Source organism: Gastrolobium bilobum, unplaced genomic scaffold (genome assembly GCF_033153095.1).
Source record: "Gastrolobium bilobum isolate Gb01-03AN ecotype WA unplaced genomic scaffold, APGP_CSIRO_Gbil_v1 utg8449, whole genome shotgun sequence".
NCBI lineage: Eukaryota > Viridiplantae > Streptophyta > Magnoliopsida > Fabales > Fabaceae > Gastrolobium > Gastrolobium bilobum.
This window is the reverse complement of record NW_026895234.1, coordinates 1-17,163: the sequence shown is the minus strand read 5'-3', so window position 1 is coordinate 17,163 and position 17,163 is coordinate 1. Positions and strand designations below refer to the sequence as shown.

Genomic DNA, 17,163 nt, shown 5'->3' with positions numbered 1-17,163 from the left:
ATATCTATCTATCTATCTATCGATATTAATCTATTGTATCCTGTGGGTGTGTGGCCGTGTGGGAACTAAAACTAATTACTAATAAGAAATATTTGTAGAAAAGGCCACAAGGGATTTGGGTATGTGTGAGTGTGACGGTGTGAGGCCCAAGACGAAGTGGGGGTGGGTTAGAGCCCATGAGGTACGAGGTATGAGGTTTGGGTTGAACTGGCCATTTGCATTTACATTTATGAACTCGTTAATCCTTACGTTATCCTGTTGTGTTTAGTTCGGTGTTTGTGGTGTGCTTCTTTCATAGCAAATATCACTTTTTTCTTCCTCTCAATTCTCGCTCTCTCTCCCAACTGAGATGCTGTAAATTGCTCGATTTGCATCCTCACCCTCACTGAATGAGCTTCCATGCCTTTGTTTGGTACATGTTTCTTCTCTCTCTCTCTTTCTTCCAATCAGTTTTCTCTTTCTCTCCACCATTTTTCGTTAATTTCTCTCATATTGAACTTTGCCCAAATTTCATCTTGAATATGCTTCTTCGTCTCCATTGTTGTTATTTATATGACCTTATATTATTGTTTATAGTTTTAGCATATGATACTTTTGATAATCTTTTTTTTTTTTTTTTCCTTCTTTAATGTTTGAGAGCAGAGATAACAAATGCACAGCTATACTTCCAATGTCCCTTGTATTCACTGAGGGCACCAATGCCATATCATGGTAAAGGTTCATCGATTTCGTTTGCCTTTGGTAATGAGCAAAACGTTCTTTTTCCTTTGAAATCATTGAACAAGCTTAAAAAGGAAAAATTCAATGTGGCACGTGTTGAGTTGCCGAGGGGTAGATTCCTGATTAAGGCAGTTGCTACCTTAACCTTTGAACCAAAGAGTTTGGCTCCAAAAGGAGACAAATGCATGGACTCCTCCAAGGACTTTGAACTGGGTCTAAATCCTGTCCCACCTGGGGCTCTGCTTGAATATTCTGATGTAGAATCAGAAGAACTTGATGAGAGGGAGAAGTTGAGAAGAATGAGGATTTCAAAAGCTAATAAAGGAAACACGCCATGGAACAAAGGAAGAAAGCATAGTGCTGGTAAGTAGCGCTTGCTTTACTTTCTACTTACTTCTCTATCATTATTTTATTGTGTTCCAACTTTAGCTCTACTTTTGAATATGTGAGCAGAAACTTTGCGGAAAATCAAGGAAAGAACAAGGCTCGCGATGCAGAATCCTAAGGTGATGTCATGTAAGAATATTTTTATGTCTTCGTTGAAGAAGATTTTGAGATTAAGTTCACAACATCCATTTTACTTCAATATGAAATTTACAACCTAGAGTCACTTCCAGATTTTAGAATTCAGACAGGCTCTGATTTGTGGGTGAGCCTTGGAACAGCAATAAGGTTGCTCTTTGTGGCCAGAAAATAACAAGTTCAAGTTTGAGAAACAGTCTATTTGTCAAAATGCAAATATAAGTTTGCATACAAGTGGTCTCACATTCTGCACCCGAGTTCTCCCTTAGACAGGCTGTAACTTCACTTTTTCTGCCTAAAGAAGAAAGTACTCGTAATAGGAAAAAACTGCTCAAGGAAACAGAAGTTTAAAGAAACCATTTTCATTTCTTGTATTCTCCTCTCTCTGTAAAACATTGTTTATATTCTTAACAGGTAGTCTCACATTTTTTCTGAATATAAGTTCTTCTCAAAGCACAAATTTATATAGAATGCATTGTAAAAATAACTAGTCAATGGCAACAATTGATAAAGTGATAAATTTGACTGTTCATACCTTTTTGTTGGCCATTCCAGGCGTTTTGCGATAACATCTTTGTCAATATTTGTTCTTTTCTAAATTGCAACAATTTTTTCTTTGATGAATTCTCTGCTAGGGGTACAGCTTTTCAAAGTTCTAAGTAATTCACTTGATGAAACTTTTGCTACTTTGTCTTGACCTGGATTGCCTAACCAGATTGAGTATTTCAAAGCACACAATATCTGATATTCAAAATTTATTATCCCCTATTTGTCTCTGGTGCCATTGAACAGTTTCTTAGTAAGTTGTAATTTTTTTAATAAGCATTTTTAATCTGGATTAGGTGTAGATAAGTACATAAATGGTTATTGGGCTTTTGAATTTTGGCTTATATAATTTTCTTAATTAATTTGTTAACAAAATTTGCTAATGCAGGTAAAAATGAAGTTGATTAATCTCGGGCATGCACAATCGTAAGTATATGTCTTTCTGTGATCATTGTTGCTACTAATAATGCTCCTTCTTTGTTGATTAGTTCTTTTACCCAAATAATTTTATTGGATTCAGCCTTCTTTATTGATTGCTCAGTACAGAAACAAGACGGAAAATTGGTGCTGGAGTGAGAATGCGATGGGAAAGGAGGCGTGGAAGGAAGATGGTGCAGGAGACTTGCTGTTTTGAGTGGCTTAATTTAATTGCAGAAGCTTCTAGACAAGGCTATGTTGGTCAGGAAAAGCTGCAATGGAATTCTTATGAAACCTTGGATGAACAGCTGAAGCAGGAGTGGTTGGTGAGTGTTGAACAAAGGAAACAAATAGCAAGGGTACCAGGTAGCAGAAGAGCACCCAAGCCTCCTGAACAGAGAAGGAAAATTGCAGAAGCCATTGCTGCAAAATGGGCTGATCCTGTAAGTGTATATGTACATACCTTGAAGTTGGGTGGTTTATGGTTTTTACTGCAACTAAATGTTTGCTAGATCTTGCACTCAGTTAGCACACTAGAAAGCTCTCATCAAACTAGAACTTGTTAATTATTTGTGATCGAATTCAAATAAGTTAACACTGGATTTTTTATTTTATTTTTTTACTTAAATGATGCCACAATTAATTCTATTTTATTTTTTTCAATACTCAACGTTGTCCTTCTCATGGATTAACTAGAAAGACATGGTATTTCTAGTATCTAAATTCTTAGACTTGTATGTTCAACGACTTGATATTTATTGATAGTTTGATATAATTATTAATCTTTTCTTATTAAGATTTTGTACGTTGCCAGACAAGTCTCTAGTAATTGATTTCTGTAAGCTACTTGGATTAATTAGAATATGAGGCTGAGTAGTAACAGTGGTGTTTTTATCCTGATATAAATTTTAAGTTTTGTTTTGTTTTAATTCATATGTTGACATGTTCACAAATTGTCTTCCAATAAATGCTGAATATTGTTAAGTAGTTAGGTCAAAGGCCCATGGTGTGAATTCTTTATTATACAAAAGTTGGAGGCGGAAGGAGGCGCAGTAAGAATAGTCAAAGGTCCAAACCACGATTTGCATGTTTTAGATGGAGATGTTGTTACCTAACCACCCTCAGTTTGTGCTTGCCATTTCATTGTTGCCCTATATAAAATATGGGTAACAACATGTGGTGTGTTTGCTCCATCTTTGTCTCTTGACTTTGACTTGCAGTCTTGCACGTGTTGAAACTACTTGTTATACCAAATGGCCTAGAAAAGTTTTTTCAAAGTATTGTACCCAAGAAAAAAGTTGTCAAAGTACTCCCGTCAAGAATTTAAGAAGGCTTAAGAACAAATTTTATTTTGAACGGTCTTTGTTTTAGTTTGGAGTCTCCCATTGTGCTACTTTTCTCTCTTCAGGACCAACTCATTTCTCTGTTAAATCAGGAATACCGGGGAAGAGTTCTCTTTGCATTGGCCAAGTTTCATAGCACTGAAGGTGGAGTTGAAAGGAAACCTAGAAGAAGGCCAAGTGATGGTACACGACCCACAAGGAGGAAACCTATCGTAAAAAGCGATTCTGATACTAACATTCATGTTAAGAGTGGCTCCAAAATTCTTAATCCGACCCTGTTGAAAAAAAGCAAATCCCCTTCCTATAAGGATCCTTTGGTTAATTCTAAGCTTGAGATGATAAAGAACATTAGAGCAGAGAGAGCTGCTGCAGAAGCCAGACCAACTCAAGTCATTGAACAAGCAAGGTAAACTCATTTTTTACTAATAAGGATCAGTGGCAGAATATTATATTGTTTTACTTCAATTGATTTCTTTTATTGTAATTCTGATGAACTTTTTTTTAAGCATATAATTTATTTATTTTTCAAGTTAATGACCTCTTTGTTTCTACGATCATGGTGGATGCACCAAAAATTGGTTACTTCTGTTTTGCTTTGGATATTATGTCATTGAAATACAGGTTTTGCCTTATTCGATTCCCATTGTAGCAGTAGCAGCTATCATGTATACATTCATGAAATAATATGTTATGCACAGACTATTGATTGCTGAAGCTGAGAAAGCTGCCAAGGCACTTGAGGTTGCTGCGACAAAGAGTCCCATTGTAAAATCTTCTCTGATAGAAACCAGAAAGCTCATAGCTGAAGCTATTCGGTCACTTGAATCCATTGATGCACAAGGGATAACTGAGGGTAATGTTCCTTCGGTTGGTTTGAGTGAGGCCTATAAGGAAAATGGATCAGCATTTGAAGTTCTAAACCAATCACAAATTGTCCAAGTAAATGGACACACAACATTATCATCAAGTCACGACAAGTTTTATGAAGATTTTGGCAAATTTTCCTTGGAGAAGCCAGTTACTGGTGATGCAGAACTTCACCTAATCAATGGCTGTGCTTACTTACCTTTTTCTTTGAATGGCCAGATAAAAGAATGTAGTCTATCAGATCAACGAAGGGAAACAGAACAGGACCAGAGCAACGAATACAAAACAGATGTTTCTGCAACTGTGATGGGAAATCAGTCCCTTAAAGATGAAACACTATCTAAATCTCCTATAGTAACTAAAAAGTGGGTTCGCGGAAGACTCGTTGAAGTGGCCGAAGAGAAACAGTAAAATAGGTAAAGTTTAGCTCAGTTTTCAAACAGTACAAAGCAATGTCATATTGTTTGCTTCATGTTATATAAATCAGAGTAAATGCCACAAATATTTTGTTCTTTAATAGTGTGATCATTGCTTGCTCAACCATGCTGGCACTCATTCGAATCATGAGTTCACTTGCATCGGTCCCTCAACAGCCAACCACATGTATGCCAATCCGAGGGAGACTATAATAGCAATCGCTCATGAGAGGATGCACTTCCGTCAGTTCGCAGGATCTTCTACTTCAGTTAATCATGTTACATTAAACTATGACGTAATCATATGAATATTTTGTTACATTACAGCAATTTTATGTCGTAGTTTTCTGTATTTTATGCTGTAGTTTTGTAGCCACTGCAGATATTTGAGCCCAGGCTGTGGCCAATTTTCCATCAGCCAGGAAATTCCAATATACTTGGGGTTGCGTCCGAATTGTATAGAGCAGGGTAGTGTTGGTTAAGGGATTACGAATTATTTTTTTACATGGGTTTTTATTTATATTTTTTCAAAAAAGTAACATCAAGATTTTCTAATTGTCTCTTCCAAATACAGTGTTCTTTCACTTCGGTTTCGACAACAAAACTTCTCTAGCTTTACCACCTAGTGTTATATAGTGGAGTAGTGGTAATGTAAATTGAATACAAGTTATTAGAGTAATTCTAAGGAGTATGCATTGTGGGTGAAATGCACCCAGACTATGTTAGAATTTTTTTCTCACCATCATCCGCCCATCCGCAAAACGTATCTGGATGCATATCGAAAATTGAGAATAGGACTGAACATGCCCTGATAAATTCTGTGTCTTCCTTCTAATCTTCTTGCAATTTGTTGCCAATTCGTAAAGATTATAGTTTTCTTGCGTTGGACACGTTATATATGATACAGGTGCCCATGGTTTTTATTTATTTTGAAAACTTCAATATCAACATAAACATAAACATAATATATTTGTCTTCTTATTTTATATTTTATATTTTTCAAACCACAAGAGAAGTAAGAATACTCTTGCTCCTGCTTTAGTGGGGCAGTCTACGGGGACTTTCGGCCTCTGAATCTGAATAAGAATTTTCTAACTAATCACTTTAAAATAATAAGTAAAGTGTATTTACTCGTATTTAAATTCAAGAGTAGATGCATTCCTGCTTATTCACTTTATAGACAACCTTGCTTTATGTAGTTATTACTGTATTTACACGTCTTGAAATTACATGTGACATTGAGTGTGTCAATGAGTAATATTTTAACATATGTTATATATATTTTTTTAATTTAATATTTATGGTAAGTAGCACAAGGGTCAATGAGCAGAAGAGGAATCAGAGTTGGAGGAGTTGCTGATATGGGATTCTATAGTCTTCTCAATCTGTCTCCTCTTAGCTTCTTTCTCTTCTTTGGCTTTCTGAATCTCATTCTGTACTTGGTTCTTCTGCAAAATCACGTAACACATATTTCATATGATCAGCCCCCACACCAAAAACGACAACATGATTAAAAAGTAGCAAAATCAAATGAAAGGAATATATAGCAAAGTGAGTTAGCAGATCGAGTACGTCGACGATGTCAGGAAGGGGGGGCTTAACACCATGAACTGCAGTGCGGTTGGAGGGCTTGGTTGTGAGAAGCTTCGAATAAGCAGGAGTAGTGGTGTTAGTGTTACTACTCAACCTCCACTTCCTGCCAACCAACAATACAAGCCTTGTCTTCTCCATCTACACCCACTCAACCCCCAATTGAATTTGGAACAAATTATAGTGTTGGTATTAGTTGGGTTACCCTGATAGCTAGTATATATAGTAATGTTTATAAGCTCCTCAAAGTCTATGATCCAATCGCTTACTCGTGGCAGCTACGCACAATGACAACGCATCGACCCTAGATGGGTAAAAAGCATCGTCACTTCACCAGCATGGTTTCATGATTATTCTTGAACCATCCGCATTCTTTAATACTCTCTAGACAACAACAATAATAAAAGCATCCTTTTCTAAGATGGTAGATTGTGCAAGTAAAATTTCCAGTGAGATAAAAAAGAGACACGTGTGCAAGTGTATCTAAGTAGTGTTATTTTTTATTCATTACATATTGGCTTTGAAGGAATGAGCCACACTATTTTACAAATACTCGACCAAAAATCAGAATCTGACTATATTTATGCCTTTACCTGTGGTTGTTGGCGATCTGTCCACGAAGGCAATGATACCAAAGATCTTGAAATTCCAAATGTGGAAATCTTATTTCATAATATAAATTCATCATTTCAGGATTATAAAAACACACACATACAAACTCATCAATCATCGTTCACGTTCATAGTTTACTCAAAACAAGTGTTTTAAGAAGTGGGTTAAATTTGCTTAAAAATAACAACTTAAACAATCTTTTTATTCATTTAAAATTTCGAGTCTTCCAAAAGGAGTTTATTCAACAAAACGTAGTCAAGTACTAAAGAAATCTACTAGAAAAATCAGTTTTAAAAATCCTCTTAAATAAAGGCGATGACAGCAATTATCTTATTTCAAGAATACGTTTAACAATGAATAGTTGAATATTTTTTAACATAAAAAACCAGCTTAAAATCCTTGATATAAAGGTGATGGCAGTAATTGTTTTATGGAAAAAGTGTTTATCCTTTTAAATGACACAACTTATATTCTCTCACTCTCACAAAGAGGTGGAATCCACACTTTTATTTTTATTTTTGTCAATTCTCTCACTTCCTTTATCTATCTCTTTCTCTCTCTTAAAATGACACAATTTTACATCCTTTAAAATGACACACACTTTTTCCTTGTTTTATTTCAAGAACACATTTAATAATGAAGAGTTGAGTACTTTTTTAACAATTAAATTTTATTTTATTTTGTCAAATACCGTTTTAAATCACATAATAATAATCAAAGTCTTTTTTTTTCGTTAAATAGAACTGCTAATATAGATCAAACATTGCCATTATATTTTATTTTAAGTTCGATAAAGTCCATTTAATTATAAATCTTTTTAATGAATTTAATTAAAAAATTTATTTATATTTGAACTTTAGAATCGAACAAAGACTTTTCAACCCCATTAGTCACGTCACACACAACATGTTATCAGTTGTTCGTACCACCCTCCGGTTTGTGCAAGTGTCTCTTTTAGTGTTATTACGAGATGAGACCCAACTCTCAAGTCTCAACCCCTTTTTAAAAAGTGAATAAACAATAAAAGAATAAGGTTGGAGTAGTTGGGCCTGTCCAACAGCCGGTTGTTGGCTTAACCGTTGCGTGTGATGGGCTGTTGACTCCTCATTTTTTTATTTTTATTTTTCATCCATCCGAACGGCGATCACTCACTCACTCGCTCATATTCCTTGCCTTGCCTTGTGCTCTCTCAGTTATCGACGGAGTCAGTGTCCTCCGGTGGCCGGTGGCTAAGCAAGCAATGCAGAGGGATTCTTCTTCTTCCGATGAAGAAGACAACCTCATCAATCAGAACGAGAGGAATCCCTCTGCTCCCGCCACCTTCCACATCCAACACTTGACATCTCGTTTCAATTCCAAGTTCATTTTCCATAAGAGGTACCTTTTCGCCCTTTTCCCTCTTTTCATCATCCTCTTCTTCTATTTCACTCCCGATACCCATTCTCTTTTCTCCACTACTAAGTCTTTCAACATCCCTGACCATACCAACGATTCCCAATTGCGCGCCCTTTACCTCTTGCGCCAACAGCAATTAGGGCTTCTTCGAGCTTTGAACTCAACCATTCTTTTCAATTCCACTTCCCAAACCCACGATCTGAATCCCTTCCACGATCTTAAGTCCTTCTTGTTCAAGCAGATTTCCCTCAACTCACAGATTCAACAGGTTCTGCTCAATCCCCATAGGACCGGCAACTTGGTTGATTTTGGGAATGCTAGTTTGGGTTATGAAGAATATGATAGGTGTAGAACAGTGGATCAGAACTTGTCACGAAGAAGAACCATCGAGTGGAAGCCCAAAGCTGATAAATTTTTGCTTGCTGTGTGCGTTTCGGGCCAGATGTCTAACCATCTCATTTGCTTGGAGAAGCATATGTTCTTCGCGGCTCTTCTTAACCGGGTTTTGGTTATTCCCAGTTCCAAAGTGGATTATCAGTATGATAGAGTGTTGGATATTGATCACATCAATAGATGCTTGGGAATGGGAACAAAGGCGAAGGTTGTCGTCTCCTTTGAAGAATTTGCTAGCATTAAGAAACATCATATGCACATAGATAAGTTCCTATGTTATTTTTCATTGCCTCAACCCTGTTTTCTAGATGATGAGCGTTTGAGGAAGTTGAAGTCTTTGGGTTTGTCTATGAGTAAACCTGAACCTGTTTGGGTTGAGGATACCAGGAAACCCAGCAAGAGGACGGTTCAAGATGTTCTGTCTAAGTTTGCACATGATGAGGATGTTTTGGCCATTGGGGATGTTTTCTATGCTGAGGTGGAGCAAGAGTGGGTGATGCAACCCGGTGGTCCACTTGCTCACCAATGCAAGACTCTAATTGAACCCAGCCGTCTTATTTTGCTCACTGCTCAGCGTTTTATTCAAACCTTCTTGGGGAGGAACTTCATTGCATTACACTTTCGAAGACACAGATTTTTGAAGTTCTGGTGCGTCTTTTCCTTTTGATAAAGGCCATATGAATTGATGACTTGAGTATGATACATTTGTGCCTAAACTGAATATGATCTCATGGAATTATGACAATAACTATGCTTGATGATTGCATTTAAGGCTTCGGCCTTGTGAGAAGCTGTCTTTCCATTTTCCTTTATTCTTGTATTGCCTCTAATGATCCATTTTCTTAATTTACAGCAATGCCAAAATACCAAGTTGCTTTTATCCCATTCCTCAAGCTGCAGATTGCATCTCGCGTGTGGTTGAAAGAGCCAATGCACCCGTCATTTATCTTTCTACGGATGCGGCAGGTAGTGAAACTGGTCTGCTTCAGTCACTAGTGGTGCTAAATGGCAGGCCTGTTCCACTTGTTAAACGCCCAGCTCGTAATTCAGCAGAAAAATGGGATGCATTGTTATACAGGCATCATATTGAGGGAGACCCTCAGGTGAGATGATATTGCTGCTGCTTTTTTTTCAAGTGGTTTTGAACTTGAGTTATGATTGTAACAGTCAACTGACCTCAATTTGCAAAATCATATCCGTCTGTCATATTATTACAAAAATTTTGTTAAGTTTACGTATATCTGTTCATCATGCTTCCTCTTTTGTTTATATCTGTGTGGTGCATATTCTGGAATGATTTCCTGTTTTTCTCTATATAATCATCTTTAAGTGACCGCGGTTGAGTATTATCCAAAGCTCTACAATCCCATTAATGTGTATATTAGGTAATAGCATGATTCTGCTCTTGTTATATTCGTGTGTAAATTTGATGTTGATGGCCATAATCATATGGGTGATGGCAGTTGCCCCCTCACTACATAGGACTATAGGAGCATTATTTCTTAATTTAGTTTGTATCCTTACTTGCAGAATGGTATTCGTAGGCCCTTTCAGATCATTATGACTCAGATTTTGTGTGTTTGTTAACTTTGTTTTGATGAAATATAATCTATCTCCTTCTATCATTCAAGTTAAACATTTTACTTTCAGGAAAATTAAAGTTCTTTAGCAAATGAGATTCTTTTCCAGAATTTTACTCTTCCTTTTTTCTTCATCCATATTTTTTATGGGATTATGCAATGAAATAAGAAGAGAGAGAAGTCTTTACGCATGTTATTTATGCTGAGTTCTTTACAACAGAGAAGCCCACTGAATTTTGAGTGTTGCCTGCCTTGTAAATTCCTTTGCTGACGTGCATTATGAATATTTTTATTCTTAAGGTGGAAGCCATGTTGGACAAGACTATCTGTGCCATGTCTAGTGTGTTCATTGGAGCCTCCGGTTCAACTTTCACTGAAGACATCCTGCGGCTAAGAAAGGACTGGGGATCAGCATCATTGTGCGATGAGTACCTTTGCCAAGGTGAGGAGCCAAATGTTGTAGCGGAAAATGAATGAAGATACCTGTGACTTTTCATGTATGCCAAGAATCAGAGGGGCTCGTCTTTGTCCTTGATAGGTTTGATTAGGATTTGTCAATGTGTAATAGAATTAGCGATTTGGCTCATAACTATGGCTTGTTGTACATATTCTAACACGATGAGTATAGTTTGTATCGAACTTATTAAACTTGGACTGATCATTGATTCGGTTCGGATATCGAGTAACCGGGTCACTGGTTTAACTCATAGGTCACGAGATAAATTGATTTAACTAAGTTTGTATTAAAATTTATAATAAATAAAACATTTCGGGCAACATATACTAACATAAGGCATTGGTTTAGCGATAAACTCAATGCCTTCTCCCTTCTCCCTATTATGTCCCCTAGTCTCATTTGTGGAAATGGAACCTATTGTTACCTATGGATTACGCTTATGGGGCTTTTAACTGGTTTACCCAAAGGGGAAAGGAAAAGCTCGGAAGCATCTGAACTTGTGTTCATAAATGATAGTCCTTTGTTTTGCTCCCTATTGCAGGGAAAAATAAAAACAAAAACAAAACTGTGATGCGAGGTTCTTCCGTTTGCTGGTCGTAATAGACATCTGAACTAACATGCAAAATTAATAGTAGCTGGGAAATTGGTACCGCAGATTTACAAGATCTCTTGCTAAACCAAGGCTATGTGTCTATCTGATGTATGATTTTCAATCTCCTAAAGCTGCAAAATCTAATCTGTGAAATGGCTGATCCGAAAGTTCAAAGCTTCTTACTCCTAATCGTTCTCCTCAGCATTTGTTTTCGACAACTGAACTGCTTTGAACTTAAAATGCAAGTTAATATAAGGCTGGAAAGAATATTATCGTTTAGATTTTAATTCTATATATTCGGTCGATGTGATAGCATTTTGATTATTAAGTATTTTCAAAGATAAAAAAAAGATTAGTAATTTCAGTTTTTTTGTTTTATTTTTAAATTATGACTAAGATGGTTAAGAAGTATTATTTGATTGATTTTTTAATAATAAACTATATAATCTAAGAAATAATTTTTTGTGGGTGTAAATCTTAAGGCAATCCTTTTCTCTAGCAATTTGTCTCCTGCATCTGCATACATCCATTAATATTTGAGTCAATATTTACTTTTATTAAGTCATGGGACTTACCTGGAAATAAATTTTTCTCCTATTAAAAAGAGGAAAGCATTGCCTAAATGTTAATTATAAATAAAATAAGATAATTATATCATATTTTTCTCATATAAAAAATTATAATACCATATTTTTTTCTTATGGGCCGCATTACATCAAGATATGTCCATGGTGGAAGATACATATCTCAAATAACAAGTATAACCCCTGATTCTTATCGAATTTATTATCTTCCGAATAACAGGAAAGCTCTATAAATTCTGGAAGCACAAGGCTTCAAGGTTACTCTGAAGCATTCTCTCTCTCTCTCTCTCTCTCTCTCTCTCTCTCTCTCTCTCTCTCTCTGGTATAAAAAAGCCTTGGATTTGGCTTCTCTCTCAAGAAAAGAAAAGCAGAGAAAGCTTATAATAGCTTTACACAGAAATCAATCAAAATAAGCATCAATGGCAACTGACCACGAAGAAGATATCAAGGATGAGAAGAATCCCCGCCCCCTCGACGAGGATGACATCGCCCTCCTCAAAACCTATGTAACTTCTTCTTCTTCTTCTTCAAAACCCTATTTTTCTAATTTTTGCTTTACAGATCTGCCTTCTTGTATGAATCTTAGGTTTCCAGCTTTCACTGCCATTTTTTATTCTACTGCTACTACGTTTCATTCGATAAGTATTTTTCTGAAATTTTACCTTCTCACCCTACTTCGCATGAACTTGCTGTTACTTTCTCAATAATGGGGTCTGTTAAATAGTGCGAATTTAAAGTTGTAATTTGTTTTTAAACCAAGTTGGACTATTACTCGGAAAAAAGCAAGAAAGAAAACAGAACTTCTTCTTTCCCAATCCTGTAGAATTTCTGGTTGTGAAGAATATTGGGAAATTAGGTTCTCTTTTGAAGACTCTATTTGGGATTGATAGCTTTGGGATTTTTCTACTTGGTGTTTGTGCTTGCTGCGAATTACATGTGGTAAATGCTCGCAAGTCTTGATTCAGATGCACGAAGTTTTGAACTCTGTATTAGGGTAGAGATGAATTGGTGTAATTGGGTTCAGCTGCTGCTTTTATAGTTATGCAATTTCCAAACTTTTTCCAATCATCTCAATTATTAAATTTTAGTTAAGAGTTGTTGAGATCACCACTATACTGTACTAGGCATGTCTAAAGTAGTCATTACATGGATTTTTTCTCTGTAATATGGAAGTGGTTCATAGACCTTTTTCTCCGAAAACTTCTCCTCCTTGTAGTTGCCGGACTACACGCTTAAAAATATTTATTTTATAGTTCTTTTGATTTTCTTTTATTGGCTGTCTTTTCATCTATAGCATATTTAATTTACAAAATACTTTTATAATAGATTTTTGTTTATTATGCAGGGTTTGGGACCTTATTCCACAAGTATAAAAAAAGTAGAGAAGGAAATAAAAGATATGGCAAAGAAAGTCAACGATTTATGTGGTATGTTTTCCATTGCCATTCTGTATCTCACTAATACAGACAGTAATATGTGAAACATTGTATCCGTTAATAGAATATATTGATACAGATTGTGTTTACTGATTGAAATTCTGTTTTACTGCATCTGCTTCTGTTTTTGGGCCAAAGTTGATGCACTTAATCTTTGCTGGGCAGCCATTGTTACTGATCTATGATCAAATCGTGTTAAACAAACTCAGATTCACTTGTAAATGATAATTCCCCATTTAGTCCTTTATTTTAGGTAGATGTGTTCCTGATAGCTTTAGTTTATGGCCATCAGTCATCAAACAGAATACATGTCCAAAGGAGTTTATGATTGGTATTTTGTAGGTATCAAGGAGTCAGACACTGGTTTGGCTGCACTTGGTGGAAAAAGGTGGAGCCTTGAGTGGTTTGATGATGATCCTTAAGGGTGGGTGTGTTTTGAACCATGGAATGATGGATTGAATGACTAAAGGTGCCACCTTTGGACCTTTGAGTGATGTTCATGCAAAAAGATGACTATGAACCCTAATATAGACTATGTATGATTCAACCAAGTCAAGGATGGATAGGGTTTGATGACAAAAAAATTCTGATCAGCCTTGGCAGCGCCTCCTTCCCCCCTTTCTCTCTCTAAGTTTCAAATTTTGAAAACTCTCTCACTTCTCTCTAAGATTTCTTCACCTAAATCTCTCCAAACCACCAAACTTCCTTCATCAAAGTTGTTCCTCTCACTCTCCTCTTCTTCCTTCACCTAAATCTCTCCAAACCACCAAACTTCCTTCATCAAAGTTGTTCCTCTCACTCTCCTCTTCACCACCATACCATTTTCCTGGTGTGAATCAAAAAGTTCATGCCCCTCACCTCAAAAACAGTCACGGTTTTGTTGTTGATGGAGGCCTTGGTGTTGTGTTTTTAAACTCTCTTGAAGAACCACACTTGGTTGCTTGGTTCTTGTGATTTGTGGATAAGTTCTCTTGATTTTTTTCATGAAAAACCTCATCTTTCTTCTTGTGTTCTTGAGCCTAACTCATGAGCATGTTCATGAAGGTTTGTTCTTGCTTAAATGAGGGTTCTTGGTGGAAAAAGGTGGAGCCTTGAGATAAAGGAGGAAGCTTGAAGATGTAAGTCTTCATTTGATAAATATGAACCAAAAAGTCTCTCTTTTTCTTGTGTGTGTGCCACGATTTTGTTATGTATTGGAGAAATATTGTTTAAAATTTTTTAATGCCATGGTTTGATGATGATCCTTAAGGGTGGGTGTGTTTTGAACCATGGAATGATGGATTGAATGACTAAAGGTGCCACCTTTGGACCTTTGAGTGATGTTCATGCAAAAAGATGACTATGAACCCTAATATAGACTATGTATGATTCAACCAAGTCAAGGATGGATAGGGTTTGATGACAAAAAAATTCTGATCAGCCTTGGCAGCGCCTCCTTCCCCCCTTTCTCTCTCTAAGTTTCAAATTTTGAAAACTCTCTCACTTCTCTCTAAGATTTCTTCACCTAAATCTCTCCAAACCACCAAACTTCCTTCATCAAAGTTGTTCCTCTCACTCTCCTCTTCACCACCATACCATTTTCCTGGTGTGAATCAAAAAGTTCATGCCCCTCACCTCAAAAACAGTCACGGTTTTGTTGTTGATGGAGGCCTTGGTGTTGTGTTTTTAAACTCTCTTGAAGAACCACACTTTGTTGCTTGGTTCTTGTGATTTGTGGATAAGTTCTCTTGATTTTTTTCATGAAAAACCTCATCTTTCTTCTTGTGTTCTTGAGCCTAACTCATGAGCATGTTCATGAAGGTTTGTTCTTGCTTCAATGAGGGTTCTTGGTGGAAAAAGGTGGAGCCTTGAGATAAAGGAGGAATCTTGAAGATGTAAGCCTCAATTTGATATATATGAACCAAAAAGTCTCTCTTTTTCTTGTGTGTGTGCCACGATTTTGTTATGTATTGGAGAAATATTGTTTAAAATTTTTTAATGCCATGGTTTGATGATGATCCTTAAGGGTGGGTGTGTTTTGAACCATGGAATGATGGATTGAATGACTAAAGGTGCCACCTTTGGACCTTTGAGTGATGTTCATGCAAAAAGATGACTATGAACCCTAATATAGACTATGTATGATTCAACCAAGTCAAGGATGGATAGGGTTTGATGACAAAAAAATTCTGATCAGCCTTGGCAGCGCCTCCTTCCCCCCTTTCTCTCTCTAAGTTTCAAATTTTGAAAACTCTCTCACTTCTCTCTAAGATTTCTTCACCTAAATCTCTCCAAACCACCAAACTTCCTTCATCAAAGTTGTTCCTCTCACTCTCCTCTTCACCACCATACCATTTTCCTGGTGTGAATCAAAAAGTTCATGCCCCTCACCTCAAAAACAGTCACGGTTTTGTTGTTGATGGAGGCCTTGGTGTTGTGTTTTTAAACTCTCTTGAAGAACCACACTTTGTTGCTTGGTTCTTGTGATTTGTGGATAAGTTCTCTTGATTTTTTTCATGAAAAACCTCATCTTTCTTCTGGTGTTCTTGAGCCTAACTCATGAGCATGTTCATGAAGGTTTGTTCTTGCTTAAATGAGGGTTCTTGGTGGAAAAAGGTGGAGCCTTGAGATAAAGGAGGAAGCTTGAAGATGTAAGCTTCAATTTGATATATATGAACCAAAAAGTCTTTCTTTTTCACGTGTGTGTGCCACGATTTTGTTATGTATTGGAGAAATATTGTTTAAAATTTTTTAATGCCATGGTTTGATGATGATCCTTAAGGGTGGGTGTGTTTTGAACCATGGAATGATGGATTGAATGACTAAAGGTGCCACCTTTGGACCTTTGAGTGATGTTCATGCAAAAAGATGACTATGAACCCTAATATAGACTATGTATGATTCAACCAAGTCAAGGATGGATAGGGTTTGATGACAAAAAAATTCTGATCAGCCTTGGCAGCGCCTCCTTCCCCCCTTTCTCTCTCTAAGTTTCAAATTTTGAAAACTCTCTCACTTCTCTCTAAGATTTCTTCACCTAAATCTCTCCAAACCACCAAACTTCCTTCATCAAAGTTGTTTGTGATTTGTGGATAAGTTCTCTTGATTTTTTTCATGAAAAACCTCATCTTTCTTCTTGTGTTCTTGAGCCTAACTCATGAGCATGTTCATGAAGGTTTGTTCTTGCTTAAATGAGGGTTCTTGGTGGAAAAAGGTGGAGCCTTGAGATAAAGGAGGAAGCTTGAAGATGTAAGCTTCAATTTGATATATATGAACCAAAAAGTCTCTCTTTTTCATGTGTGTGTGCCACGATTTTGTTATGTATTGGAGAAATATTGTTTAAAATTTTTTAATGCCATGGTTTGATGATGATCCTTAAGGGTGGGTGTGTTTTGAACCATGGAATGATGGATTGAATGACTAAAGGTGCCACCTTTGGACCTTTGAGTGATGTTCATGCAAAAAGATGACTATGAACCCTAATATAGACTAGTTTCAAATTTTGAAAACTCTCTCACTTCTCTCTAAGATTTCTTCACCTAAATCTCTCCAAACCACCAAACTTCCTTCATCAAAGTTGTTCCTCTCACTCTCCTCTTCACCACCATACCATTTTCCTGGTGTGAATCAAAAAGTTCATGCCCCTCACCTCAAAAACAGTCACGGTTTTGTTGTTGATGGAGGCCTTGGTGTTGTGTTTTTAAACTCTCTTGA

The 17,163-nt window shown here is 36.6% G+C and overlaps 2 protein-coding genes and 1 long non-coding RNA gene across 4 annotated transcripts; all 3 read left to right on the top strand.

Moving 5' to 3' along the window:
- The first annotated feature begins 273 nt into the window (after positions 1–273).
- On the top strand, positions 274–5,340 carry LOC133301163 (uncharacterized). Of its 2 annotated transcripts, XM_061500790.1 has the most exons (8): positions 274–412; positions 643–1,083; positions 1,174–1,226; positions 2,177–2,214; positions 2,330–2,648; positions 3,641–3,954; positions 4,247–4,831; positions 4,936–5,340. In XM_061500790.1, exons 1-7 carry the CDS (start codon positions 400–402, stop codon positions 4,824–4,826), a joined length of 1,758 nt encoding a protein of 585 aa, XP_061356774.1. In that variant the 5' UTR covers positions 274–399; the 3' UTR covers positions 4,827–4,831; positions 4,936–5,340. The 2 variants fall into 2 exon arrangements, with proteins under 2 accessions (XP_061356774.1, XP_061356768.1); XM_061500784.1 differs by having other exon boundaries at positions 4,247–5,340.
- Positions 5,341–8,201: 2,861 nt separating this feature from the next.
- On the top strand, positions 8,202–11,170 carry LOC133301209 (O-fucosyltransferase 36-like). The gene is made up of 3 exons (XM_061500833.1): positions 8,202–9,469; positions 9,675–9,924; positions 10,702–11,170. Exons 1-3 carry the CDS (start codon positions 8,274–8,276, stop codon positions 10,876–10,878), a joined length of 1,623 nt encoding a protein of 540 aa, XP_061356817.1. The 5' UTR covers positions 8,202–8,273; the 3' UTR covers positions 10,879–11,170.
- Positions 11,171–12,246: 1,076 nt separating this feature from the next.
- LOC133301249 (uncharacterized) lies at positions 12,247–13,841 on the top strand. The gene is made up of 3 exons (XR_009750162.1): positions 12,247–12,540; positions 13,380–13,461; positions 13,813–13,841. It is a non-coding gene; the product is annotated as an uncharacterized LOC133301249 (long non-coding RNA).
- Positions 13,842–17,163: the final 3,322 nt, after the last annotated feature.